This window comes from Lissotriton vulgaris, chromosome 4_1 (genome assembly GCF_964263255.1).
Source record: "Lissotriton vulgaris chromosome 4_1, aLisVul1.2, whole genome shotgun sequence".
Classification (NCBI taxonomy): Eukaryota; Metazoa; Chordata; class Amphibia; order Caudata; family Salamandridae; genus Lissotriton; species Lissotriton vulgaris.
Window position 1 is genome coordinate 1,382,943,239 of NC_141691.1, and position 27,558 is coordinate 1,382,970,796.

General features: G+C 50.9%; 1 protein-coding gene across 1 annotated transcript in view; it reads right to left on the reverse strand.

Annotated features, from left to right (window-relative positions):
* Positions 1–27,558, reverse strand: part of ROCK1 (Rho associated coiled-coil containing protein kinase 1) — a 2,273,505-nt gene that overhangs the window by 180,161 nt on the left and 2,065,786 nt on the right. The window contains exon 31 of the mRNA XM_086965620.1: positions 10,266–10,527. Within this exon, the coding sequence (XP_086821746.1) occupies positions 10,266–10,527 (262 nt within the window). The remainder of the gene's footprint in view (positions 1–10,265; positions 10,528–27,558) is intronic.

A 27,558-nucleotide genomic window follows, 5' to 3' on the forward strand; every position in this document is an offset into this window, starting at 1 on the left:
GAGACCAGAGGACCCGGCGATCATCAGAACCAGCACGACACTGAACCAGCACGACCACCGAGGGACCCTCGAGTGGATGCACTGGGGTAAGAGAAGCCCCAACCCCAAGCAGCACGAGCTCCAAAGACCAGCCCCCCAGCATCCACCAGATCTGCGTGGGGCCCTTTTGCTCCTGGGTTGCTTCTCCGTTGTCCGGTCACTTGCCCGTTGGCTAGTGACCCTCCAGACGACGACCTACGTTGTTTTCACCGCTGGTCTAGCTCCTCTAGACTGGCCCTAGTCTCCTCCTGAGGGGGACCCTCCTCGGACCCTCCTGGTCCACCCAAGACGCCATTTTGTGTCGCCACGTTGGCTTGCCGTAGCCAAGGCTTGTTGCCTCCTTCACCGGATCCAGCATCGCCAGCAGCAGACATCCGACGTGGGACAGCTCGTAGACCTCCAGCCTGGTCGACATCAGAGCCCCTGGTCCGTGCAGCAGCAGAAACCAGTGTCACCTCTTCGCCTGGCTGAGTGACCTCGTCCGGTGCCATCCTGGTGCCCACCTAATCACTGGCTAGTGATTCAGAACTTGGTCCCCTCTGCTTACAGGTACTCTTCTTCAGCTGATCCGGTCCTTGGATCAGCCCGGAACATCTTCACTGGTCGCCTACCAGCAACTTCCACTTCAGGCTCCTGGTTCGTCAACGAGGATTCCTGACGACACTTGAACCCTATGGAGCCGTAGCCCCTGGGCTAGTTAAACCGAGTACCACGGTGCTCCCGCGTAGATCCACTCTCTAAGTGTTTAGATCCACTTTCGTTTTTGACCTACCTAGTCGGGTTCACCCGAGAACACTAACTTTTGCATTTACTAGGATCCATAGACTTGGTCCCGCATTGCGCGTGAGAGTTTCCACTCTGCACACGACGTCCCTAGGCCTCCTGCTTCTAATCTAAGGGTTCAGCATTGTAGGTCCAGCGTTTCTAAAGTCTATGAGAGTAGTACTTACCTGCTAGTAATTTCGCATTCCACTTTTAGAGTATATGGTTTTTCGTGCCCCTCGGGCATTTGTGTAAATTGTGCGACTTTCAGTATTTCTTTAAGAGCTTTGTATTGTGCTTAGCGCCCTGTCCTCATAAAGAGTCCAGGGCTGTTGTGTTATAATAAATATCCTTTTATTTTCATAACAACTTGTGTGGTGTCCTTTCACTTGGTGTTCAAGGGGTATATGTGATGGTATAACAGCTGGCTTAACACGCCCTCTAGAGTTTAGCCTAAAGACTGCTCTTGTCCATGCTACTAGGATAGCTGATCTATAAGGTTGACTTACAACCAATCATCAATAAGGGTCGTTTGGACTGATACATAGTGATCACTAGAATAGTGAGCACTGCATATCAGGCCAACTTCTCACATGTCCTCTCCCCCTACCTTTGAACTGAAGCCCCCTACCACCACCCTCCGCGCCTGGACCCCAATCAGCACCGAAGACACCATCCGCATGATGAACTCCATCCACTCCGGATCTCCAACCGACCCATGCCCCCACCACATCTTCAATAAGGCCGACTCCGTCATCGCACCCCAACTCCGAGATATCATCAACTGCTCCTTCAACACCGGTACCTTCCCGGAAAGCTGGAAGCATGCCGCACTCCGCGCCCTCCTAAAGAAACCTTCTGCAGACCCCACCGAACTTAAGAACTACCGCCCCATCTCTCTCCTCCCGTTCCCTGCCAAAGTCATTGAGAAGACCGTCAACAGCCAGCACGCCGCCTTCCTTGAGTCTAACGGCTCTCTTGACCCCTCACAGTCCGGCTTCCGAGCTAACCACAGCACCGAGACCGCCCTCATCGCAGCTACAGACGACATCCAGACACTGCTCAACAACGGGGAAACAGTGGCCCTCATCCTCCTGGATCTTTCCGCAGCGTTCGACACGGTATGCCACCTTACCCTAATACATCGCCTCAGGAACGTCGGATTACAAGATAAGGCATTGGACTGGATCATCTCGTTCCTCGCCGGAAGAACCGAAAGAGTCCGTCTCCCCCCTTTCAGATCAGAGGCCACCGAAGTCATCTGCGGCGTACCACAAGGATCTTCGCTCAGCCCCACCATCTTCAACGTCTACATGAGCCCCCTCGCATCCATCGCACACCAACACAACCTAAACATCATCTCCTATGCTGACGACACTCAACTGATCCTCTCCCTCACCAAAGACCCAACCACCGCCAAAACCAACCTACACGAAGGGATAAAAGATGTAGCCGAATGGATGAAGAACAGCCGCCTAAAACTGAACACAGACAAGACGGAAGTCCTCATCCTAGGAACATCCCCCTCTGCATGGGACGACTCATGGTGGCCCCCGGCCCTAGGCAGCGCACCCAAACGAATGGACCATGCTCGCAACTTAGGATTCACCCTAGACTCCTTCCTCTCCATGACCAAACAAGTCAACACCGTCTCATCATCATGTTTTAACATCCTACGCATGCTCCGAAAGATCTTCCGATGGATCCCCACCAAAACTAGGAAAATGGTCACCCAAGCACTTGTCACCAGCCGACTAGACTACGGAAACACCCTCTACACCGGAACCACAGCCAAATTGCAGAAAAGACTTCAACGCATTCAGAACGCCTCCGCCCGACTCATCCTGGACATACCTCGACACAACCACATATCAGAACACCTGAGAGACCTGAACTGGCTCCCTATCAGCAAGAGAATCACACTCCGTCTCCTCACTCACGCACACAAGGCCCTCCACAACCTAGGACCCAGCTACCTCAACAATCGCCTATCCTTTTACACCCCCACCCGCCAACTACGTTCGTCCAACCTAGCCCTCGCCGTGATCCCACGCATCCGAAAAGCCACCATGGGAGGAAGATCCTTCTCATACCTGGCGGCCAAGACCTGGAACTCCCTCCCCTCTCACCTCAGTCTTACCCAGAACCAACTCTCCTTCAGGAAGCAACTCAAGACCTGGTTATTCGATCAGTAACGATCCCCTTTCCCTTAAGCGCCTTGAGACCCTCTGGGTGAGTAGCGCGCTATTCAAATTTCTGACTTGACTTGACCTCCTGCTGCTGGGAGTCCTTCCAGCGAGGGAGGCCTGGACAAAGGGTTTCCTGCCTTGGGAGGTTCTAGCACCACCCCAGACAGGATTTTGTGTATTGGGTAGGACAGGCCTGAAAGGAATGAGACATGCCTGGGGCACACAAGGTGTCCCTGTGCATACCCCGGTTCAAACCAGTTGCTGGGGCACTCAAGCCCCAGCTCTGGCGTGAAACCGGACAAAGGATAGGGGGTGTAACCCCCCCTTCCTGGTCGCACCCAAGGGAGGGACCTAGTCGCAGTACAGCCCCCTTTAGGAGAATAAAGGTAGGAGCTGGTCCCATTCCAAATTAGATTATCCTGAATTGAATCTAAAAGAAGAAACTCTGGACTTCGACGTTCTGCTCCACAGAAGACTGAAGAAATCTCCCTTGTGGCCAAGGAGTGACCACCCTGCACAAGCAGGCACCATCAAGCGTTCCAGCGGTTCACTTTGTCGTTTTCCCTGGTGGATCTAGACTTCAGAGCCCGACGAGACCCGGACTTCCAGACTTCTCCGACTCTACCTACATCTGCAGCACAGCTGAGATCCGTGGGTGCGACGAGACACGTGGGACCGGCCATCTTGAAGAAACTGCACTTCGCTTCCAGCAAGACTTCAGAGGTATCCTCGACGAAGTGCTTTGGGGATTGAGAAGCCCCAGCCCCGAGCGGCTCCTGCACAGAAGATCAGCCCTCCAGCATCCACGAGATCTGCGTGGGGCCCTTTTGCTTGATTGCTGCTCGACTCGTTGTCTGGTCACTTGCCGGCTGGCTAGTGGCCTCCTAGACGACTATCCTTGAAATCCACACCTCTGGTCTGGTTGCTCCAGACTGGCCCAGCCAAGGTAAAGCACCCGGTCCCTCCTGGTCCGCACCAGACGGCTTTTCCACTCACCGAGTGGGTTGGCTTTGCCAAGGCCTGTTGACGCCGAATCCGGAACCAACACCGCCGACAGCGAGAGCCTGCGTGGGACAGCTCGTGCCTCCATCCTGGTCGTCGAAGACACCTCCTGGTCCACGTGGCTGCAGAGTCAAGCATCCACTCTTCACCTGATCGCAACGACAGCATCTGGTTCCTTCCTGGTTCTACTCCAGTCACTGGCTAGTGACTGTGAACATTGTCCCATCTGCTTTCAGGTCTTCATCTTCCTTGATCCACCCTTGGATTACTCCGGACAGCTTCCTCCTGGTCGCCTGCAGCATCTTTCTTCAAGGCTCCATAGACTTCAACGTGGAAACCCGACACACTTTGACACCTATGCACCCGCAGCCCGTGGGTGAGGTAACAAGAGCATTTCGGTACTCAAGGGTAGATCAACTCTCCTAGTATCCAGAAGTCCAGACGTTTTAGTCCTAACTAGTCAGAACTGGCCGTACTCACCTTTTCCGTAAATTGTACTGTCCATTGTCTTTGTTAAGCATCTCGCGTGTGAGTTCACACTCTGCACACGCGTTCCTTGGGCCTCCTATTACTTACCTAAGGTTAGGGTAGTGTAGTCCCAGCGATCCTACATCCTCTGGACAGCTCCATTCCTTCTATCGACTTTCTCAACCCACTTACTTAGTATATGGTTTGACGTGCCCCTAGGGCACCATTGTAATTTGTGCAACTTAAACATATTTTTCTTAAGAGTCTTGTCATGTGCTTCGCCCTCTAATCTCATAAAGAGTTCAGAGGTGTTTGTTAGTAATAAATATATTGTTTATTTTCATAACAACCTGTGTGGTGTCCTTTCACTTGGTATTTAAGGGGTTATATGTGGTAAAACAGCTGTGAAGACATGCCAAAAGAGTTTAGCCTAAGACTGCTTTGTCCATGCTACCATTAGGATAGCTGGTCTATAAGGTTGACTTACAACCAATCACCATAAGGGTTGTTTGGACTGATATAAGGTGATCACTAGAACTAGTGAGCATCATATATCAGGCCAACTTCTCACATGGTGCTTCTAAAATACGCCTACCCCGGTGTACCTAACCTAGGTCTAGCACAAGGGAAGAAGTAAGTGAGGTGTAGCTTAGTTTCAGTATTCTTTTGCCAAGAACCTATCCAAGAATTCTCTAAGGGTCTAATCAGCTCCGTACCTTGGTTTAGAATGAAGGAGGTCTGGTATCTCTCTCTCAGGACTCTATGTCCCAACAACCCGCAAGGGAAGCTTGGAAACACTGGAGCTGGATTTCTCGGCAAGAGAAAAGACCGCGTCTCTCTCAGTGAGTCTGCTGGAGGGTCGGCTTCCTTCGGCACCTGCTTCGGCGAGCTGTGTTGTGTAGGTATGTATGTATGTATTGGCATTTATATAGCGCACTACTTACCCGTAGGGTCCCAAGGCGCTTCGACCGCTGCAAAACCCTTCCTGGCTTCCCTGAGAGATGGTCCCTTAATGGGTATCTCCAGGGTGAGACCAGGCATCCCCGGCGGTCTGGTGGGGCCGTTAGTGAAGATGAGGCAAGCTAATGCCCAGAGTTGCCGAGTGTGATCGCTGATCAGAGTGGGCACCGAGGCGAGAGAATTATCGAGTCCGCTGACCCTGGTCCAGAAACCTGCCGCGCCGACCCTGGTCCCGGGCCGTCCTCTGCTCTCGGGTCTGCCACCTCTAACCAGTGAGCCACACTACTTCATAGTCAAACTGCTACAAACCACTGTGTGTTTTCCTGGGCAAGTGTGGGCATATTTATACCGTGAAGGTGCTGAGTTTGACGTAAGGTTGGACATAATAACGTTATCAAAGACTCAGTTCTTTGAAAACTCCATGAGTTCTTAGATAAATCAATATTCAAGCAAGGGGAAGTCCCTGTCTGCTGAAGGCGGGTTTTTCAAAGAAATCGTTGTGGATTTTCGGAACTAGTGGAAGTAGCCATGCCGTATTTGGACTGCATAGGCTAAGTCTAAATATGGTTATGATTTCTATGCCTATATAAGGATATGGTGCTTTATACCTATATATGGGCATGAATCGGGAAAATTACATTAGGGTCCTAAATTCATATACAACAACATGCTGAGTAGCTTGGGATACCAGTATCTTTGTGCCCAGTCCGGAGCCACAAGGATGACTTGGGCCCGGTCTCGCCTGATCTTCTTCAGCACTCTGGGCAGAAGTGGTATAGGCGGAAAGACATACAACAGACTGCAGCTCCACTTGCGACAAAAAATGTCGCTGAGCCAGTGCCGCTTTGGAAATTCCAACGTGCAGAACTGACATTGTGCTTTCTCTTCGGTGGCGAATAGATCTAACCAAGGCTCTCCCCACTGCTGAAAAAGACCTTACGCCGCGTCCGAATTCAGACGCCATTCGTGATCCATCATGCACCTGCGGCTGAGTTTGTCCGCCCTGGCGTTCAGGGAACCTGCCTGGTGTTGAACCACCAGGGTGACGCCCTGGTGTTCCAGCCATATCCAGAGGCGCAGAGCCTCCTGACAGGACAGAGGGTCCACAACCCCACCCCACCTTCTTTGTTGCAGTACCACTTGGCGGTGGTGTTGTCCGTGAACACCTGCACTACACTTCCCTGAACAGAGGGAAGGAATGCCTTCAGTGCAAGACAGATCGCCCGCAGCTCCAGAAGGTTGATATGGAGCCGGGACTCCGCCGGAGATCAGATGCCTCTGATCTCCCGCTCTCCCATGTGGCCCCCCAAACCCAGGAGGGACACATCTGTCACCACTACGTGCTCCGGTTGGGGAAGGGAGAGAGATCTGCCGCTGACCCAATCGCGGTTCGTGAGCCAGCACGGAAACTGGCTCGCAGTGCCCTCCGAGATCATGACGTGGTCGGACAGGTTGCCCTGATGCTGTGCCCACTGAAACTTCAGGTCCCACTGCAGAGCCCGCATTCGCCACCTGCCCTGATGCACCAGAAGGTTGCAGGAGGCCATCAGCCCCAGGAGCCACAGCGTCAACCTGAACGAGACCCGGGATAAAGGCTGAAAGATCGGAATCAGAGCCTGAATATCCAGAACCCACTGTTCGGGGGGGATAAACCCGAAACTGCGCTGAGTCCAGAACCGCTCAGATGAAAAGGAGCTTCTGAGAGGGGCACAGGTGTGACTTCGGCACGTTGATAGAGAACCCCAGCGAGTGCAGGAGGTCGGGCGTAGTCTGGAGTTGGGAGACGACTGCCTGGGACGAGCCCACCTTCAACAACCAATCGTCGAGATAGGGGAAGACCGAAAGCCCTAATCTGAGCAGATGAGCTGCGATCACCGCCGCCTCTTTCGTGAACACCCGTGGGGCGCTGGTAAAGCTGAAGGGGAGCACGGTAAGCAAAGTGTTCGTGACCTACCGTGAACCGCAGGTAACGCCGGTGGGCCGGCAGGACGGGGATGTGGAAAAACGTGTTCTGAAAGTCCAACGCTACCATCCAGTCTTCTGGGTCCAAGGCAGCTAGGACCTGAGCCAAAGTCAGCATCTTGAACTGCTCCTTCTGGAGGAAGCCGATGACGCTCCGTAGGTCCAAGATAGGGCGTAGGCATCCTTTGCCCTTCTTGGGCAACGGAAAGTAGTGGGAATAGCAACCGCGTTCTACTTCTGGCCCAGGAACGCGCTCGACGGCCTTAACTTCCTCCTGCAGAAGTTGTAAGTGGTACCCCGACATGCAGTGGTACTGCGGTGGCATGGCTTGAGGGGTCACCTTGAAGGGGAGGGAGTAGCCCCTTCGGACGATATGCAGCACCCACCTGTCCGACTTGATGGTACGCCAGTGGGGGAGGTGATGGCGGACCCTGCCCCCCACTGGTGACGAATGGCCCTGAAATGCAGGACTAGGAAGGCTTAGAGGCAGATGCTGCACGGGTGGGTGTAGACTGACCATGCCAGTGTCCCCCGGTACCGCCGCAGCAGTAACCACGTCCGCGCTGAGCCGGGGTCTGCAGTCTGTGGCTGGATGGACGTGTGGGGGCGCCCCTTCCTTGGCCACGAACGGAGCGAAAAGTGGAAGTTTGCTGGCGTCGGCCCAGGCCCAAGGACTTGGCCGTAGCCCTGGAGTCCTTGAAACGCTCCAGCGCACTATCTGCCTCGTCTCCAAAGAGGCGATGGCCATCAAAAGGCACTTCCATGAGTGTGGCCTGGACATCGCCCAAAAAGTTGGTGGACCTTAGCCATGCATGGCAGTGAACCGCCACCGTTGTTGCAATCTCCCTACCCAGCAAGTCCGTTGTGTAGAGTCCACACCTTATGGAATAGCGTGCTGCATCCCGCCCTTCCACAAGGGCTTGGGCGAGCCTTGCCCGGCGGGCCTCCTCCGGGCACTGTGACAGCACCTCCGCAACCGTATCCCACAGAGAGTGGGTGTAACGGACCAAAAGGCAGGCGATGTTGACAGACCGCAGCCCCAAACTCAAGGAGGAGAACAGTATCTTCCCAAACTGATCGCACCTTTTGGATTCCCGATCTGGAGGAGCGGTCGGGAACGCGGTGTTAGGATATAGAGGCCTGGATCACCAGGCTCTCGGGGTGGGGTAAACGGACAGGAAGCTAGGGTTGCCCGCAGCCGGGCGGTGTCGTCGGGCCACATTCCGATCCACAGGGAGGCCTGTGGAGGGCTTGGACCAAGTGCCCAACAGAACGTCGGTGAGGGCTTCGTTGAACAGCAGTAGAGGCTATGAAGAGCTTGCCTGCGGTTTGAGCACCCCAGTGAGGAGGTTAGTCCTCACGGCCGCGACAGGGAGCTCAAGAGCCAAGGCCTTGGACGCCCTGTTCAACACCACACTGTAAGCAGCCCCCCTCCTCCATAGCCACGGAAGAAGGAGAGACTAATCCAGTGTCTGGCGAAGTGTCCAGATCACTGGGCTCCCCTTGCTCGTCTGCCCAGTCCTGGCTCAACTGGCTCTGCAGTGCCAGAGAGTCCTCAGACACCTCTCAGTCCCCCTCGTCATCCATCTCCTGATAGTCAAGGAAAAATGATGGAGCCGGGTTGTAGGTGAATTGATAACCTGTCGGCGCCGGAGACGGCACCAGGCAGCGCCGGTCCGACGCCAGACCCGGACTGGGGATGACGTCATCCGGGGTCGGCTTCGTGGGCGACACCCTCAGGGTCGGCGCCGGAGGAGTTGTAAGGCCGACTGGCGACGACCCGGAGCCAGGCCTGGATCCTATGGGGCACTGCGGTGTTGGGACCGGAGTCGGCGCCGGAGCACCCAACGGCGCCGGGGCCGGAACCGCCAGCTCGCTATGGCTCCCAGACAGACCCGCGGGGCCCGAAGGCGCCTCGGCAGGGTCAGTCAGAGGGAAGTGAGTCCTCATGGCCACGAGGAAGTCACGTATCTCCTCCGGCGTCGCGTGCAACCCAGGGACCGTCAGGTGTGGAGCTGGACGCGGCGCTTGTGGCTCCGGCGGAGCCGTGTGGGTGGTGTCGCTTAAACCCCTGGCAGCATCGCGCGGGGGGAGTCTGAAGAGCGATGACGCCTCTTCGACTTCTTTTTCAAGTGCCTCGACTTACCTGGGGACTTGGAGCCCGACGAGTGGTGGTGACTCATGGAGTGGCGATGACTGCGGCTCTGCGACCGGTCCCTCGACTTTCTCCTCGACCCGGACCTCAAGCGGCGCGGGGCCGACTGCCGGAGCTCGAGTCGCTTACAGGCCCGCTCCCGTCTAGCCTTCGAGGTCATGGCCTGACAGTCGAGGCACGACTTGTCATCGTGGTCGGCCCCGAGACAGTAAAGGCACCGATGGTGGGGGTCGGTCACCAACATCAAGCGGTGACAGTCCTTGCAAAGATTAAAACCAGGCATCCCTACCAGCACCGCGAGTCGAAGGTCGACTAGAGAAGTGATCAAAAAAGCTAGTCAAAAAATTTCTAAGAGTACTGCTCTTCCCGGATCTGCGCTTGCTGGCGCGGAAAAAAGAACTGACGTCAGCGCGCGAGAGCAGCGTCTAAGTACTCCGACAAAGTCATCCCGGCAATCATGACGCCGACGACGGATGCGGATCCGCAGATGACGCCTAGCGACGCGTAGGGGTACTGCTGACGAAAACTTTCCGGATCCAGCCTGTCGTCTGGGGATATTCTGAGGTAAGGAATCAAACACTAACGTGTTTCTTTCAGATTCACAGTCTTTCTCACATATGATACTTTCAGGAGAAAAGGTCAAAACAAGACTATAAATCTTTAGTTCAAGTCTGAGCTTTTACAATGACATCACAGTGAAAGTAATACAATAAAATCAATCTATTTACCTTTGCATGGAGTAATGACTTCCTCTTTCTTGTCCAAATGATCTTTATGGCACTTAACGTGGCATCTACGGCATTCAAGGGCTGGTGGGGGTTTAAAAACATGCCAAAGAGGTTTGGCACAAGCCTCACAACTGGCAGGAAAATGGTACAGTGTAGGAATGAACTCATGACCTTTGTGATTTAGAAAATTTGTTCTTTCAGCTAGTTGTGCTGGTTCAGGTTCTACATCTTTCCTACATTCACCTTCATTGGCATAAAGAATCTATCACAAAAAAACACAAAAATGTGGTTAACGCAAAATGTATCAATTAGCAACAATGAATTTAAGAACACTTTTACAAACTTACAGAGCTTGTGTTTTACAGGCTTAGTACTTTAAAGGGAATGGATGAGTAACTCATAACACTGGAGTTGTCCCCCCCCCCCACCCCTACCCCCCCCCCCGAGGCACCAGAGCTCTAAATAAGAATCAATTAACTGACCAAATGAAAAAAAGATTTTAAGTCAAACTGCAAAATATGAATATTTTAATCCATACTGCCCATGACTTTGGTGTTAAAAGAACAAGTTACTTATCATCTTAACGTTTTATCTAATAAAGCCTCTATCACCTCACAGAGTCCTTACCTTCGAATATTCCCCAGCAGTCAGACTGGACCCAGAAATGTTTAAGCAATCTCCTTGAGCGCCAGTAGGTGGCATAATTCGGCTGCGAGAGGCATCTTTTTGCTTTAGTGTGGCGTCCTTGGTGTCAGAAGTGATGTGTGCGGTGCCTATGCAGGTTTGACCCTAGCGTAATGACCTCAGTTCTTGACTTTTTGCGCACCAGGAGCAAAGAGTCGAGCTGAGGAGCAGTGAACTCGTTTGCTAAATTGCGGTTCTAAAGGAACTGTTTCATGCGGAAAGATGGCGCGCAGAACAGGGATGATGGGAATGTCGGTATGGAATCTGAGGTAGATAGTATCTGACAGATAAAGCGTTACTTAAGGTAAGTAACTTGTTCATCTGATAGAGACTTCTAGCCACAGATTCCTTACTTCAGAATAGATAAGATAGCAATATCTCCCCAGAGGTGGTCTGTTTTCAACTAAGAAATCCTGGCGGACCGAAAGGGCAAATTACCTAACTCGCCGGACCTGACAAACAAGACAAACATCAAGTAGCCACAGAATCCTTACCTTAGAATTTTGCAGGTGTTAGATTGGATCTGGAAGATTTTTCTTCGAGCAATACCCTTGTGCGCTGGTAGGTGGCGTTGGTCAGCTCCGCGTGACGTCATCGGCATCGTCTGTGCCGTAGTGACTTCCCTGTTACCTATACAGGCACCACCTCGGGGCACTGAGGTCAAGTACTTTTCAACCCTTTCCACACCAGTAGCATGGAGCCATGAAGTGCACGGACAGTGGTATGCTTTTGAACAACTAGGGCCCTCAAAGGGATCCGCTTTCACCTTAGAAACCTGTCCGCAGTGTGAGGAAGATGGATGGGTCATTAAGGAATCTGCGGCTAGATTATGTCTCCACCAGACAAAGTGTTACCGAAAGTAAGTCACTTTTTCATCTGGTAGAGATATCTAGCCTCAGATTCCTCACCTTTGGATAGATACCCAAGCAATACCATTCCCGGAGGAGGGACTGCGGACAAGTTAGACCAGAAAATCCTGCAGGACAGAGGGGTCAAAGGGGCCTTCTCTGCGGACTTGACTAGCAAGGCAGTAATGCTTAGAAAACGTGTGCAGGGATGCCCACGTTGCTGCCTGACAAATGCTCCAGACTGGAACCCCAGGTCGCAACACTGTGGTGGCAGCCTTAGCTCGGGTGGAGGGAGCTCTTAAGCCTTCAGGAGGCAGATTTTGGCCCGAGTGTAGCAATTTTGATGCAGAGGAAGACCCATTGCGATATAGTCCTCTTCTGCACCGCACAACATTTCTTAGTTCCTATGTACCCCACGATGAGTTGGTGCTCCACCCGGAACTCTTTAGTGCGGACAAGGTAGAACAACAAAGCTCTATTTAGGACCAGACTGTGGAGTCACTCCTCTCCTTTAGAGGGATGCGGAGAAGCACAGAAAGTGTGCAAGGTGACAGATTGCCCCACATGGGATGGTGTTACCACTTTCAGGAGGAAAAATGCCCTAGTGCGAAGCACCAAGTTACCAGGGAACACTGTCAGGTAAGGAGGCTTTGATGACAAAGCCAGCAATTCGCTCACCCTCCTGGAAGATGTAATTACCACTCAAATGGCAGTGTTTATGGTAAGCAGCCAGAGGAGGCAGTTGTGCAAAGGTTTGAATGGAGCATGCATCAGGAAGGTAAGAACCAAATTACGGTCCCACTAAGGCATAATGAAAGAGGAAGGAAAAAAACATATGTACATGGCCTTTGAGTAATCTATTTACAATTGGGGATTTAAATAATGAGGGTTAGTCTGGCAGCCTCAAGAAAGCAGACAGGGTGGAAAGGTACCCATTCAGAGTGCAGAGCCCTGAGCCCTGCTGGGCAAGGGTCAAAATAAAAAGCAAAACATCCGAAAGGAAGCAAAAAGAGGGTCAATAGCCTTTCTTTGTAAAATTACTCTGTAGTCACAGTAGGGGGAGAAAGTAAACCAGTATCTGGGGATGTGTTCAGACCGCTTGCTTTCTCGAGTTCTGCACACCAGTCCATATCCCGGCCTTTTAACTGATATTCTAAAGGGTCCAGTGCCCCTCTCATTTTTCCCGAAGCCTAGTCCTTTAGAATAAGGTTCAGGCACCGACCTAGGACACACAAGTCCTGTTGGTGCCAGAATCAGTGTTGATAGACACCATTCCGGCTTTGTATCGATTCCTGGATGTAAATGGGGCTGGTGCCACTGCTGTTTGTCGGAGCATCGACGTTGGGGCTGGCGTCGGGGGGAGGTAGCTGTGGCAGGACCGGCACTGGGCTGGATCCGCGTACGGATTCACAGGGGCCTTTTGGTGCCGAGGCCGGAGTTGCCGGTACAGAATCTGATGGGGGCCCCCCTCTGACCACACAGGACACTACTGAAATGCCAGAAACCGGTCCCCGGCAGCTTGTTTCCTTCCCAGTATAAGAATTGGCTTGGTAGTTTGGTCTGCCCTGTTCCCATGATGCACTGGGCCAGGGTCAGACTAATTTGCATATAGCCAAGTTCTGAGCTGGGATGGTGCAGTGAGCTAAAAAACGGTGATGGATCAAGCCCTGATCTTTGGACTGGGTAAGAGTGGTCTGCTTAATTCAGACACTCTGTTCATCACCACCCCCTTTTCTGAATCATTTTTGTCCACCATAAGCGTGGAAGGGTATACTCAGATGTGAGTCCCTAGCTCATTGCACCATCAGGATTCAAGCAAGCCGGGGCGAAGACGGCTGAAATGCCAGAAACCGGTCCCCGGTAGCTTGTTTCCTTCCCAATATAAGAATTGGATTGGTAGTTTGGTCTGCCCTGTTCCCATGATGCACTGGGCCAGGGTCAGACTAATTTGCATATAGCCAAGTTCTGAGCTGGGATGGTGCACTGAGCTAAAAAACTGTGATGGATCAAGCCCTGATCTTTGGACTGGGTAAGAGTGGTCTGCTTAATTCAGACACACTGTTCATCACCACCCCCTTTTCTGAATCATTTTTGTCCACCATAAGCGTGGAAGGGTATACTCAGATGTGAGTCCCTAGCTCATTGCACCATCAGGATTCAAGCAAGCCGGGCCGAAGACGGCTGAAATGCCAGAAACCGGTCCCCGGTAGCTTGTTTCTTTCCCAGTATAAGAATTGCCTTGGTAGTTTGGTCTGCCCTGTTCCCATGATGCACTGGGCCAGGGTCAGACTAATTTGCATATAGCCAAGTTCTGAGCTGGGATGGTGCAGTGAGCTAAAAAACGGTGATGGATCAAGCCCTGATCTTTGGACTGGGTAAGAGTGGTCTGCTTAATTCAGACACTCTGTTCATCACCACCCCCTTTTCTGAATCATTTTTGTCCGCCATAAGCGTGGAAGGGTATACTCAGATGTGAGTCCCTAGCTCATTGCACCATCAGGATTCAAGCAAGCCGGGCCGAAGACGGCTGAAATGCCAGAAACCGGTCCCCGGTAGCTTGTTTCCTTCCCAGTATAAGAATTGGCTTGGTAGTTTGGTCTGCCCTGTTTCCATGATGCACTGGGCCAGGGTCAGACTAATTTGCATATAGCCAAGTTCTGAGCTGGGATGGTGCAGTGAGCTAAAAAACGGTGATGGATCAAGCCCTGATCTTTGGACTGGGTAAGAGTGGTCTGCTTAATTCAGACACTCTGTTCATCACCACCCCCTTTTCTGAATCATTTTTGTCCACCATAAGCGTGGAAGGGTATACTCAGATGTGAGTCCCAAGCTCATTGCACCATCAGGATTCAAGCAAGCCGGGCCGAAGACGGCTGAAATGCTAGAAACCGGTCCCCGGTAGCTTGTTTCCTTCCCAGTATAAGAATTGGCTTGGTAGTTTGGTCTGCCCTGTTCCCATGATGCACTGGGCCAGGGTCAGACTAATTTGCATATAGCCAAGTTCTGAGCTGGGATGGTGCAGTGAGCTAAAAAACGGTGATGGATCAAGCCCTGATCTTTGGACTGGGTAAGAGTGGTCTGCTTAATTCAGACATTCTGTTCATTACCACCCCCTTTTCTGAACCACCCCCTTTTCTGAATCACACAGGACACTAAGGCATGCCAGAGGGGTTTGACTGCCCAAATACTTGCTGCATGGCCTCGTAAAACAGTTTTCCCCGAGCTGGGGTCGCTCCAGCTCCTGGAAAAGCTGGGAAGCTTGCAGTCGGTCCTGGCACTATTTGAAGAACTGTGCCTTGAATGTGGATGCTCCTTCATTGCGTCAGCGGACGGAAGAGAGGCTTAAGCATGCTTCAACTTCATGTGCTTCTTCTCCGAATGTCCTGATGACCTGGGATGGAAGGAAGAAGGCTTGGGGCTCCTGGAGCGGTTTCACAACCGCCCTCTTGATCAGGACCGAGACCTTTGAGGAGTTGCCCGAGGTCGCCTGCCGGGCCGCTAGCAAATCAAATCAAATATCCTTTATTCGATTTTTAGAAATACAAAAACCATAAAAGTTCATTCATAAAAATACTGTTAAAACTACAATTACTTTTTTTATTATAATAAATAAGTTTAATAACAAAATTGTTATTCACAAATTACTAAGCATACCAGCCCAAAAGTGCAAGGTCAAAATGGGTAAAGCATAAAAATGTCATTACAGTACAAGGGAATGCCATAATGATATATTACGCAATAATTACTTCAGTGTTCCTGTTCTAGGTTTGGTCTATGTTTTATACAAAATTCCAAGAATCTAGCCATACTTTTGGCAAAACACTCCGATTCCAAATATTGAATTGCCAGGAGAGCGGGGCGACATTGTCGCAGACCCAAGATCTTTAGAATTGGTATTACCCACTGCTTCCTTGGTTCCTGGTAAAATCTACAAAACAGGACCACATGTAGTGTAGATTGTGTAGACGCTTCGTCACATGGACAGAATAATAGCAAGTGCGACCAATCATTAACTTTGGGAAATGTGACCAGGCGATGGAATGTGTTCATTCTAAATCAAGTGAGCACAAACCTATCGTATCCGTTCAATTTAAAGGTCAAAATGGGCTGTATGGTCAAGGTGGTTTGTACTAATAGAATATGTTGGACTGCACTTTTAGATGACTCCGTGGCTAGACGCAGTTCTTCCATATGTACCATAATTTCAGTTATCGATGAGAGGTTATGATAATATCTTATCAGATCTAGGTTGGACAAAAAGTTTTTACCATACAAGAGCCAAGTTATCTTATCTGAGTTTTCAAGAGAAAGAGAATCGCTTCAAAGCTCCCTGTTAAAGACTAGTTTCGGGGATGACCAGATTCGATACCATAAAAGGATTGGTTGAAGTTTCACCAAATCAGTAATGTATGCCAAACCCAGTTCCATGTGGCAACTAAAAGTGGAGGTGCCACGCGGAACTGCTACAAATAACCTCAAAAAACTGTTCTCTACCTTTTGGAGAGCATCCACTCTGCCATAACCCCACACCCCGGCTCCATACATCGCCGCACTAACACATTTGGCTTGATAAATTTGTATAATTTCTACTGGTGATCTTTTACCCAGCCTATGTGCGAAAATAACTAGTGTAGTGGTGGCCCTAATAAACAGCAATTTCCTGGTCTCTATTGCCTGTCTCCAGAAACACCTGTCATTGATTAAAATTCCAAGGTAGGGATAAGCAGTAGTGGTTTCCAACTTAGTATGTTCTATGTAAACACTCCGCATTTTCTTATTTCTTAACTCAGAGGTCATGACAAAAGTTTTTCCCATATTAATCCTTAGATAGCTGTGATACCTATTAACGGCATGTTGGAGTTCGAGGTGAGTTCGGGCTATAATCAGGGCATCATCTGCATAAAGTAGAGAGGGGATTGGTCGTTTTTTCACGCAGGGGAGGTCCAGGCACCCCTCCAACATTGCCTGTTCTAGGCCATTTGTATAGAGCGAAAAAAGGAAGGGGGCCAGGACACAGCCTTGCCTTTCCCCTCTCTCCACCCTAAGGGAGGCCGTGAGTTCCCCTCCTGTTCCAAACCTAACCCTAGCCGTAGCATTTGAATACAATTCTCGCACAAAATTTAGCAGGGCGGAGTCTATTCCCAGCTCACCCAAAACTATCCATAATTTAGAATGGTTTACGCAGTCAAAAGCTGCTGACAGATCTACGTAAGCCATGTACAGACCCCTCCACCCCCTGCATTTGTATATTTGGCCATCAGTAGAGTCAGATCAAGCACTTGTTCCGTAGTGCCCAGGCCTTCCCTGAACCCAAATTGGAGGTCGGACAAGATGTTATTGTACTCTGACCATTGATTTAAACAATCAAGAATGATACGTCCCGCTACCATACCCAAGCAATCTAACAAAGATATGGGATGATAGCAGGATGGACTATGACTATCTCCTTCTTTGAATATCGGCACCAGGATTGATTCAGACCAAGACTCAATGAGGTCCACTGCACAGGAGGCTTCCAAGACCTTTGTCAGAATTGGAATCCAAAGGTCCATGTTAAACTTTAAAAGATCCACAGGGACCCCATTTGGGCCTGGCGCCTTGCCCCCTTTGCTGGCCTTTAAGGCACACTCTACTTCCAGCATTGTGATGTCAAGGGCAATGGGGAAGGGTGTGGGACTAGAAACGCAAATTGCCCTCTCACTTTCTCTTGATGGGATTACTTCCTTAGCGTTTATTCCAAATATTTGCGAGAAGGGGTCTACCCATGATGATTCATCTATGGCTACTTCTATCTTAGGTGTCTCCCTATCTTCAGATAAAAAAGGGGATTTAACAATTTTCCAAAATACCGCACTGTCCTCTGTGCAGCTTTTTTGTAATTGTTCCCATGCCTCGTTTTTTCATTCGGCTTTCCATGTTTTTATGGCCTTATTATACACTTTTCTAAGGAGCGCTATTTCTTTTTTATCCCTTATAGCTTTATGTAGGGCGAGTTTTAAGTTGGTATATGCCTTAGTGCAAGTTCTGTTAAACCATCCTCTGGGTTTTCCCGTATTTTTCTGCTGTGTGGATAAAGCATCTTTTATTGCTCGTTATGACCTCAAAATTAATTAAAATCTCTTGATAAAAAGAAGAGTCATCCAGACATCTCTATTGATTTAAGGGAGTTTTTACCACCACTGTTGTAATCCGTAGTGGATCAACTCTCTCCCATCTGAGCGAATACCCATTTAGCCTATCCAAAGTCAAGTTTTCTTGTCGGAGAGTTCTAGCCCGATCATTCCTGCTTTGTATACTAAAATATTGTAACTTGACACTATTTGGGTAATGGTCGCTGCTAGAATTAGCGTGAGTTTTAAAATTTAGAATGCGGGACGCAGCATTTCTAGATACAAATATAAAATCGATTAAAGTACTAGCTCCCCTGCCATTGAAGGTCTGTGTCAACGGGACCTGGGGTACCACTAGTTTGTTAGCCAAACTGAGTTGCAGAATGAATAAGGTTTCATTTAAGCAATTCCCAATTATTGTGTTAGGTTGAGGACAGGGTACTAAGCACAGAACAAAACTCTTAAGAAAATACTTTAAGTGCACAATTAAAACAAGTGCCCGAGGGCACGGAAAGTTCTAATGATCTCGGGCGGACCCGATAAGGCAAGTCAGGAGCGAGGGACTCGGGACCCTAGAGTAAGGAGGTTATGCAGGCACCGAAATGCCGAAGTTACCTAGCCACGAGGGCTGCGGCTGCACAAGTCTTTACAGGCGTCGGGGTCTTCGCTGACAAGCCAGGAGCCGGAAGAAAAGGAGTTGCTGGCCGGCGACCAGTGATGAATAGTTCGTAGAGATCCAAGCCTGGATCAGTGATCGTTGATACCTGAAAGCAGAGGGGACCAAGTTCGTACTACTAGCCAGTAGTCAGAGGGTACCAGGAAGGCACCGGATGGCCGTCACCTCGACTAGGTGAGTGGGTGACGCTAGGCTCTGCAGTCTCACGGACCAGGAGGCGTTGTCGGCGACCAGGATGGAGGTGCGAGCTGTCCCACGAAGATTGATGCTGTCGGCGTCGCTGTGCCCAGGATTGGGGCAACAAGCCTTGGCAGATTTCAGGGCCATGTGGTGGGCCTAAAATGGCGTCTTGAGGGGACCAGGAGGGTCCGGAGTGCTTCTCTCAAAGAAGGAAGCAAAGGCCAGTCTGGAGCAACCAGACCAGCAGTGTTGGTTGTCGGATGTCGTCAAAGAAGGGCACAAGCCAACGGCGAGTGACCAGACAACGTGCTGAGCAGTGAGCAGAAGGGCCCCACGCAGATCGTGGAGATGCTGGGAGGCTGCACTTCGGTGCTGGAGCTGCTCAGGGTCGGGGTTTCTCGGACCCCAGAGCACTCACCAGGGAATTGCTTCGATGGTCGTGCTGATTAAGAGCGTGCAGGTTTTGATGATGGCCGGTCCCTCGAGGTCTCGTCGCACCCACAGATCGCAGCTGAGCTGACGACGTGGGTAGAGGTCAGAGGTGCCAGGGAAGCCGGTTCTCGTCGAGCTGGGCCGTCGGATCCTTGAGGAAGGACTTGCAGCAAACCGCAGAGTTCTTAGTTGGTGCCCGCTGATGCAGGGTGACTACTCCTTAGCCACAAGGGAGAAATCTTGAGAAGAGTCTCGAAGTCCTTTCGTAGAAAGTATTCTTGATTCAAAGATGATCTAATTTGGAAGGGTCCCCGCTCCGGCCTTTATCCTAAAGAAAGGGGCGGGTACATGACTAGGTCCTGCCCTAGGGGTGGGACCAGGAAGGGGGGTAGTTACACCCCTCTCCCCCTGCTGGACTTTCCCCAGGTCAGGGGCCGCGCGCCCCTGGAACTGGTTCTAGCCGGCAGATGCGTAGTGAGCACCGGGGTGCCACTCCGCAGTCACCTTCTTGTCAAGCCCTACCTACCCAGAATACACAAACCCTGTCTGGGACGGTGCGAACACCGCCCTCGACAGGAAACCCTTTGTCCAAGCTCTCCTCGCTGGAAGGACTCCCAGCAGCAGGAGGTCAGACTCGTGTCTGTGGTGGCAGCATCCATTTTGTGGAGCTGAGGCTTCAGTTAACTTTAACCGGGGTTCACAGTTACGTACATGTCGTGTCCCTCTAGAAGGGCGGAATGCTAACCTCGTCGCCAGAATTGTTGAGGGGGCAGCATTCCGATTCGTATGACACCTTACTCGACATGTCTTGATAACGCTATACCGAAGTTACCGATATGATACGCGTTATCATGGACCAGCCATTGGGTCTTGGTTCCGCAAGCTGCAACCGGGCTCGGCTCGTGCCAGAGCCCAGTTCACACGGTTCCATGCACTCTGCCTTCAGGATTGTTAAGGCCTGCCATAGGAGTGACTGATAGGAGCCCGGGTGTCCATGGTGAGGTTAGATATAGGGATACTATACCTAAAGCAACGAGCGTGTACGCTACGTTGCCCCAGCTGTCGTGCAGCCAGTTGTGTCAGATTTAGATGGCCATCCAGGGGTGGCATAATACATGCTTCAGCCCCTGGTAGGCCCTGGGTACACCGATGCCCTGAGTTACAGGGTCTGACAAGGTGGCCCAGTTCCAATTGGGTAATGCACCTAAGGTACACGCATCAATTTAGTGAGAGAACAGCTAGGCTGTGGGTCTGATTGGCAGGCCCACAGCCCGAGAAAGTCGTAAACCAGTGAAACAAAACCAAAAAGTCCGGGTGAACATAGGATAGCAGACCCTACTCTCCTACAAAGGGGAACTATTTCTTTGAGATCTAGGAGGTTTGATATAAATGTTATCAAACCTCCTTTGGCTCTCCCCGATGTGGAAGGGGTAGCGGGGGAGAAATAGGTCTTATAACCCTTCAAGTGCATAGCAGAAGTGATCCAGGTCTCCTGTAAGCAGAGCACCTTGAATTTATTGGCGAATCTGAGCCATGCATCATTAACTAACCTACTAACAGACCTACTACGTTCCAGTAGACGATGCCTAGCCCAGACTCGCCAGGGTTTCCTTTATCAGCCAAACCATGGTTAATGGTGCCCCCCCGAGATGGAACGTTGGTCTGATCTGTCACTTCCCCCAGATCTACCTGATCTTGTGAAGCATTGCTGCGTGGAATTGGAGCTATGTTCTCATCCAAACGGCGCTGTTGAAGGTCTAGAAAATCAGAACTGGTAAACACAATAGAGAGTTTGCAAATTGTCATTTAAGGAAGATATCATAGGGAAGGAACCAAATTTGCTCAATTCTTAATGTTTCCCTTGTTGATCAGATTTTATTTTGGCCAGTCAATCTATTTTTTCCAGACCAGATAATGCCTAAACCATAAAACCAGTGTCCTTGAGTGGGTTCAACCATGTTAATGTTAACATTAGTATTAGTGTTGTAATCATTCTCGACCCCAGTACGAGGAGGATAGAAAAAGCCAAGCAGCAAAACATTAATCTCACCCATTACTAGTGAATTCTTACTTTTTACTCAGAGTATATTCTTCACCAATGTTGGAATTTTGAATGTTAGAACTATGCAATCTCTGGGAAACGTTTTGACCGCGGGATCCAACCCACTGTACCCTTCTTGACATTTTATTCTCAGTGAAGAGTTGGTGGGTTAGACCCGTCCTCCCACCTAACCAGTGGAGTGATTTATTTCTTAGGGAATCCAAGTTTTCTTTTTCTAATGGGCCTTTTTTTGGCACATTTGTTTAAACAACTATGTAAGGAGTTGCCTCCGGCGGTAAATGTAGGTGCGGTCTGTTGAGTGCTTGTCTGAGTGGAACCTGAGGAAATAGATCCTAAGGTTGGATAGGACTGTGGTTGAAGGGCGGGGGGATTAAATCTATTTACCTATTATCCTAGTAGCCCCATGTCCATTCTCTGACTCTATGGTGGTTAAAGAATTAGACGTTCTCGTCTGTGGGCGAGGGTCATTATTGTTTAAAGGGTTGGGCAGCTTCACCGCACTTGTTTTCCTATGGTTTGTATCCGTGATTCGTGGTTGCCTGTTGGTATGTTATTACCTGTATTCGTAAGGCCCGGATCAGGAGATATCGAATCCCTATCATTAATTTGAACAATGTTTCTAGGGATAGATTTTTCAATGAGGTTCAATCTCTCTCCCAATTGGTCTAATCTGACTCTCAAATAAAGATCCAGTCTTTCTATCAGTCCGACAGAATGAATGTTGTTTTTAGGTCTCGCACCTGGCGACGCAGCGCAAAGCGCTGTCGCCAGCGAGACCTATTGTCACTGACTTGGCTTTCAAGGGCTCTTAAGGAAGACAGGAGATGGGCACGCGCAGGCTGCCGGCCGGCCGGACTGGAAATGTGAACGTGCGCATTCACCACGTACAGTCACGCGCTGTGCCCATCTCCTGTCCCCCTCCCGTCCTCGCAAATTCGTAAGCCTCATGGAATTTCAGGCTTTTGTAAGTGACACACAGGGACTATAATGCAAATGCTACTTACCAGTATGCATCTGTTCTTGGCATGTAGGGCTGCTGACATTCATATCTGTGCATAGATCGCCGCCTAGTGTTGGGTCCGGATGATTGCACATTGTTGTCCTGGAAGAGTCTTCGAAGTATCACGAGATAGGTGGCTCCTCCCCTGGACTACAGTGCGCATGGGCATCGACTCCATCCCCAGATTGTTTTTAGCCATTGTGGCCAAGATGGAGTGAAACTCAGTGAATGATGACCATGCCATGAAATGATATGTGAATACTGCAGCTGCTACAGGCGCCGGGGAGGAGGGCGGGGCGAAATGAATGTCAGCAGCCCTACATGCCAAGAACAGATGCATACTGGTAAGTAGCATTTGCAGTTCGAGGCATGTGGGCTGCTGAATTCATATCTGTGCATAGAATATATAGCAGTCCCTCCATTAGCGGCGGCCGCCCGTGCCAGCTGCAGCCGTTTGGAAAAGTGTCTTGAGAACAGCCTGCCCTACAGCTGCCTGCTGTTTGGAGTGCACGTCTACACAGTAATGCTTAGTGAATGTATGCGTGGTAGACCATGTGGCTGCTCTACATATGTCCTCTAAGGGAATGTTTCCAAGGAAAGCCATAGAGGCCCCCAACTTTCTGGTGGAGTGGGCTCTTGGTGGAATTGTAAGAGTGCGTTTTGCCTTTGCATAGCAGATTTGAATACATTTCACGATCCACCTAGCAATACCAGCCTTGGAAATAGGGTTACCTTTGTGATGTGGCGCAAAGGCAACAAAAAGCTGTTTAGTCTTTCTAAAATCCTTGGTCCTATCAATGTAATACATTAGGGCCCGTTTAACGTCAAGGGTGTCGAGCATGCGCTCCGCCAGTGATTCTGGATTTTGAAAGAACACCGGCAACTCAATGGTTTGGTTGATGTGGAACTGAGACACAACCTTGGGTAGAAATTTAGGGTTAGTGCGGAGCACTACCCTGTTTGGATGAACTTGGAAGAAAGGTTCTTGGATTGTGAGGGCCTGCAGCTCACTAAACCTCCGTAGCGATGTAATTGCTACCAGGAAAGCCACTTCCCATGTCAAGAACTGAAGTTCGCAAGAATGTAGAGGCTCAAAGGGAGGACCCATCAGTCTTGTAAGAACCACATTGAGGTTCCATTCCGGAGCTGGTGGAGTCCGTGGCGGAATGACTCTTTTGAGGCCTTCCAGAAATGCCTTGATGGCAGGCACTTTGAAAAGTGAAAGGTGCTGTCTATTTTGGAGGTATGTGGCCATCGCAGACAGGTGAATGCGAATGGAAGTATATGCCAGATTACACTTGTATAGATGGAACAGGTAACAGATGATGTTCTGAATGGAAGCATCTAGTGGATCAATGTTGTGGTTTGCGCAATAGATGACAAACCGCTTCCATTTTGCCGCATAACATGCTCTAGTAGTGGGCTTTCTCGCCTCCCGAATGATGTCCATGCAATTGGGAGGAAGGTTAAGGTAGCCAAACTCTAGGACTTCAGGAGCCAGATCGCCAGGTTGAGCTGTTGCGGATCTGGGTGCTGAATGTCGCCATGGCTCTGCGTCAGAAGGCTGGGTGTGAGATGAAGCCTTTGATGCGGTACCACGGAAAGTTCCAGAAACGTGGTGTACCATGGTTGGCGAGCCCACGTTGGAGCAACCAGGATGAGAGTCATCGAGTGCTGCCTGAGCTTGCGCGCCACCAGCGGTATCAGAGGTGCTGGGGGAAAAGCGTACGAAAATCTGCCTGACCAGTTCATCCATATCGCATTGCCCTGCGATTGCGGGTGTGGGAACCTGGCGGCGAAGCTTTGGCATTTTGCGTTCTCCCTTGTGGCGAACAGGTCGATCTCTGGATGACCCCACCTTTGGAAGTACGGTTGGAGTACTGATGGATGTATCTCCCACTCGTGCATTTGGTGGCTGTGCCTACTGAGCAGGTCCGCCATCTGATTGTCCTTGCCTGGGAGATGTTCTGCCATGAGGAAAATGTTCCTCTGAATGGCCCACTTCCACATGCTCTGAGCCAGATGAGACAGCTGCAGAGAGTGTGTGCCCCCTTGTTTCTGAATGTAGTACATGGCCGTCATGTTGTCCGTCCGGATCAACACGACCTTGTTGCACAGATGTACTTTGAATGCCTTTAAGGCCATGAAGATTGCCATCAGTTCCAGTACATTGATGTGCATCTTCCTTTGCTGTAGTGTCCATAGTCCCTGCACAGTGTATTGGAGTACATGCGCTCCCCATCCCTGGAGAGAAGCGTCCGTCGTCAGGATAATCTGTGGCACAGGCTCCTGGAACGGTCGGCCCTTGCAAAGGTTTCGTGGATTCCACCAATGCAGAGAGTTGTATGCCCGACCGCTCACCAACACTAGGTCTTTCAACTGCCCGTGAGCCTGAGTCCACTGACGTGCTAAGCACTCCTGAAGCAGACGCATATGTAGTCTCGCGTGTGGGACTATGGAGATGCAGGAGGCCATCATGCCTATCAACTGCATGAACACTCTTGCTGGAAGCGAGTGTTGAGGTCTGAATCGTTGGATCAGCAACTGAATGCTGTTGACTCTCACTGAATTTGGCTGCGCAGTGGCCGCCAGAGTGTTTATGGTCGCACCCAGATACTGCCGTATGTGGGCGGGCTGGAGATGGGACTTTGGGTAATTCAGTGAGAACCCCAGATCGTGCAGATGGTGAATGGTGTGGGAAACGTGGTCGGCGCACTGCTGGGCCGACTTCGCTTGAATAAGCCAGTCGTCCAGATAGGGGTAGACGTGGATGTTCTGACGTCGGAGATGCGCCGCCACTGTCGCTAGGCACTTTGTGAAGACCCTGGGCGCTGTGGTGACCCCAAAAGGCAAAACCTTGAACTGGTAGTGCTGGTTTTGAATGGTGAACCTGAGGTACTTTCTGTGTGAAGGATGCAGTGGGATGTGAAAGTACGCATCTTTGAGGTCCAGAGTTGCCAGTTAGTCCCCTTGCTGAAGCAGTGGGAGAACCTGCTGCAGCGTGAGCATATGGAAATGTTCTGACAGAATGTAAAAGTTGAGAGGTCTGAGGTCTAGGATGGGCCTGAGGGATCCGTCCTTCTTTGGAATCAGAAAATACAGGGAGTAAACTCCCGTACCTCTTTCCTGCAGGGGCACGAGCTCTATTGCTCCTTTTTGCAGCATGACGTTGACTTCCTGCTGCAACAAGTGCAAGTGCTCGCCGGACATAGGACGGTTTTTTGGGGGTATGTTGGGTGGAGTGGATGTGAGCTCCAGACAATAACCATATTGGATAAGAGATCTGACCCACCTGTCCGTGGTGATGGACTTCCACACGGGCAGGAACTGCTGGAGTCTCCCCCGGACCGGTGTTGCGTGGTCGGGGGGCAGTGACAAGGCGTCACTGTTTGTTGGCGGTGGAGGACCTGGAGCTGTTATTTCCACGTCCTCTGCCTTTGACGTTGTTGCCACGGTATCCACCCCGACCCTTGTTGGTATAGGAGGGTTGGGTGTTACTCTTATAGAACTGCGTTGACTGTGACGCTTGACCCCTTGAGGTGCCTCTATTATTGGAGCGGCGAAAGGAACCACCCCGAAACTGCTGTGACTGCAAGGCACCCATAGACTTAGCAGTGTCGGTGTCTTTCTTCATTTTTTCGAGGGTGGTATCTACTTCTGGGCCAAACAGGTGGTCTGGGTTGACAGTTTGGTTGAGGATAGTAGTTTGAATGTCTGGTTTAAAACCGGATATTCTGAGCCATGCATGCCTACGCAGTAGAACGCTAGTGTTTATCGCTCTTGAGGCGGTGTCAGCCACATCCAGAGCGCACTTAATTGAAGCTTTGGTGATAAGCTTCCCCTCCTGTATCAACATTTCTGCTCCTTCTTTATATTGATCTAGCAAGTGCTGTAGAAGGGTCTCTAGAGTGTCGTAGTGTGCCCTGTCGTAACGTGCAAGTAGTGTTGGATATGCGCCATATGTTGGCTGCCTGCGCAGCAACACGTTTCCCCGAAGCCTCAAACACTTTTGATTCCTTGTCTGGGGGAGGAGCATCACCCGTAGTCTGCGAGTTGGCTCTTTGCGAGCATTGGAGACAACCAAGGAATCCAGAGGCAACTGTCCTTTGATGAATGTTGGATCAGTGGGCGCTGCCTTGTACTTTTTGTCGATACGTGGATTGACGGCTCCTTGAAGACCTCCGGCGCATGTTTTAACACCCCTTTTAACATTGGCAATGTCTTTACAGTTTTTTCAGCAACTGAGAAGGTGTCAAACAGAAAATCGACGTCCACGGGGTCAGCATGGAGCTCGACGTCATGATTGGCTGCTGCTCTTTCAATTAGAGCATTGAAAGCTGCAGAGTCCTCAGTTGGGGAAGTCTTTGCTGAGAAAAGCTGAGGCTCCTGTCCTGAATGCAGGCCCCCAGGGTCGCCACCAGCAGACCAAGGCTCAGTTCCATCCTCAGGGTCCGAGTAGACCGGATAGGCATACTCATCCTCGTCGTTACCATCACCCTCCTCAACATTGGAATGAGTGGGTGAAAGTTCATGGCCTTGAGGTGATGCAGGTTCCATAGGGGCCGAGGCACCAGCAGAGTCCACCTTTTTCTTAAGGGGAATTTGGAAACGTTCCAATGCCGGTTCAGGGGTGATCTTCCTTTTAAGGAGAGAGAGCTTGCCGGTGTTGGCGTCGATGATCACCTCTCGACGCTCTTCTTCAGCCAGTGGTTGGTGGCGTGGGCTTGTAACCACCGACGATGCTTTCGGCGTCGAAGAGAACTTCAAGGGCACACCGGCCCCAGGTTTCGCCGTGAAAGCCTTCGGCGCCGTCTTTGGCGGCAACGTGAACAGAATTGGCGTTGTTGTTTTCACCGTCTTTTGGATAGGCTTGGGCGGCATAGAGTCCTTCGGCTCGACTGCCGCGGTCCCCTCTTTAATACGCTGAAGGGACTCCGTGACCTTTTTAGTGAACGAGGCGGAGGGACACACCGACTCGAGAGAGTCTTCTGAAGCTGGTTTTGGTGCGGCGACCAATGACGCAGTCTTCGGAGCCGACGCAGCTGCCCCCTTGGCCTTGTCGAGCGGAAGCGTGGCAGTGAGAGACTTGGGGTCGTCCTGCAGCCTCTTTGTAGCCTTCTTATGGTCGTCGACCTTCTTGGTATCGATGCGACTCAAGTGCGTCGACCAACTTCGGCGCCGACGTAGCCGCGTCGGCCGATTTCACCTTCGATCCCGTAGTCTTCGGGTCGGCCATTTTGGCGCGGCTCTTGAGCTCGACGGCCATCTTGGATGGCCGAGGCCTCCGAAGCCTTCGACCCG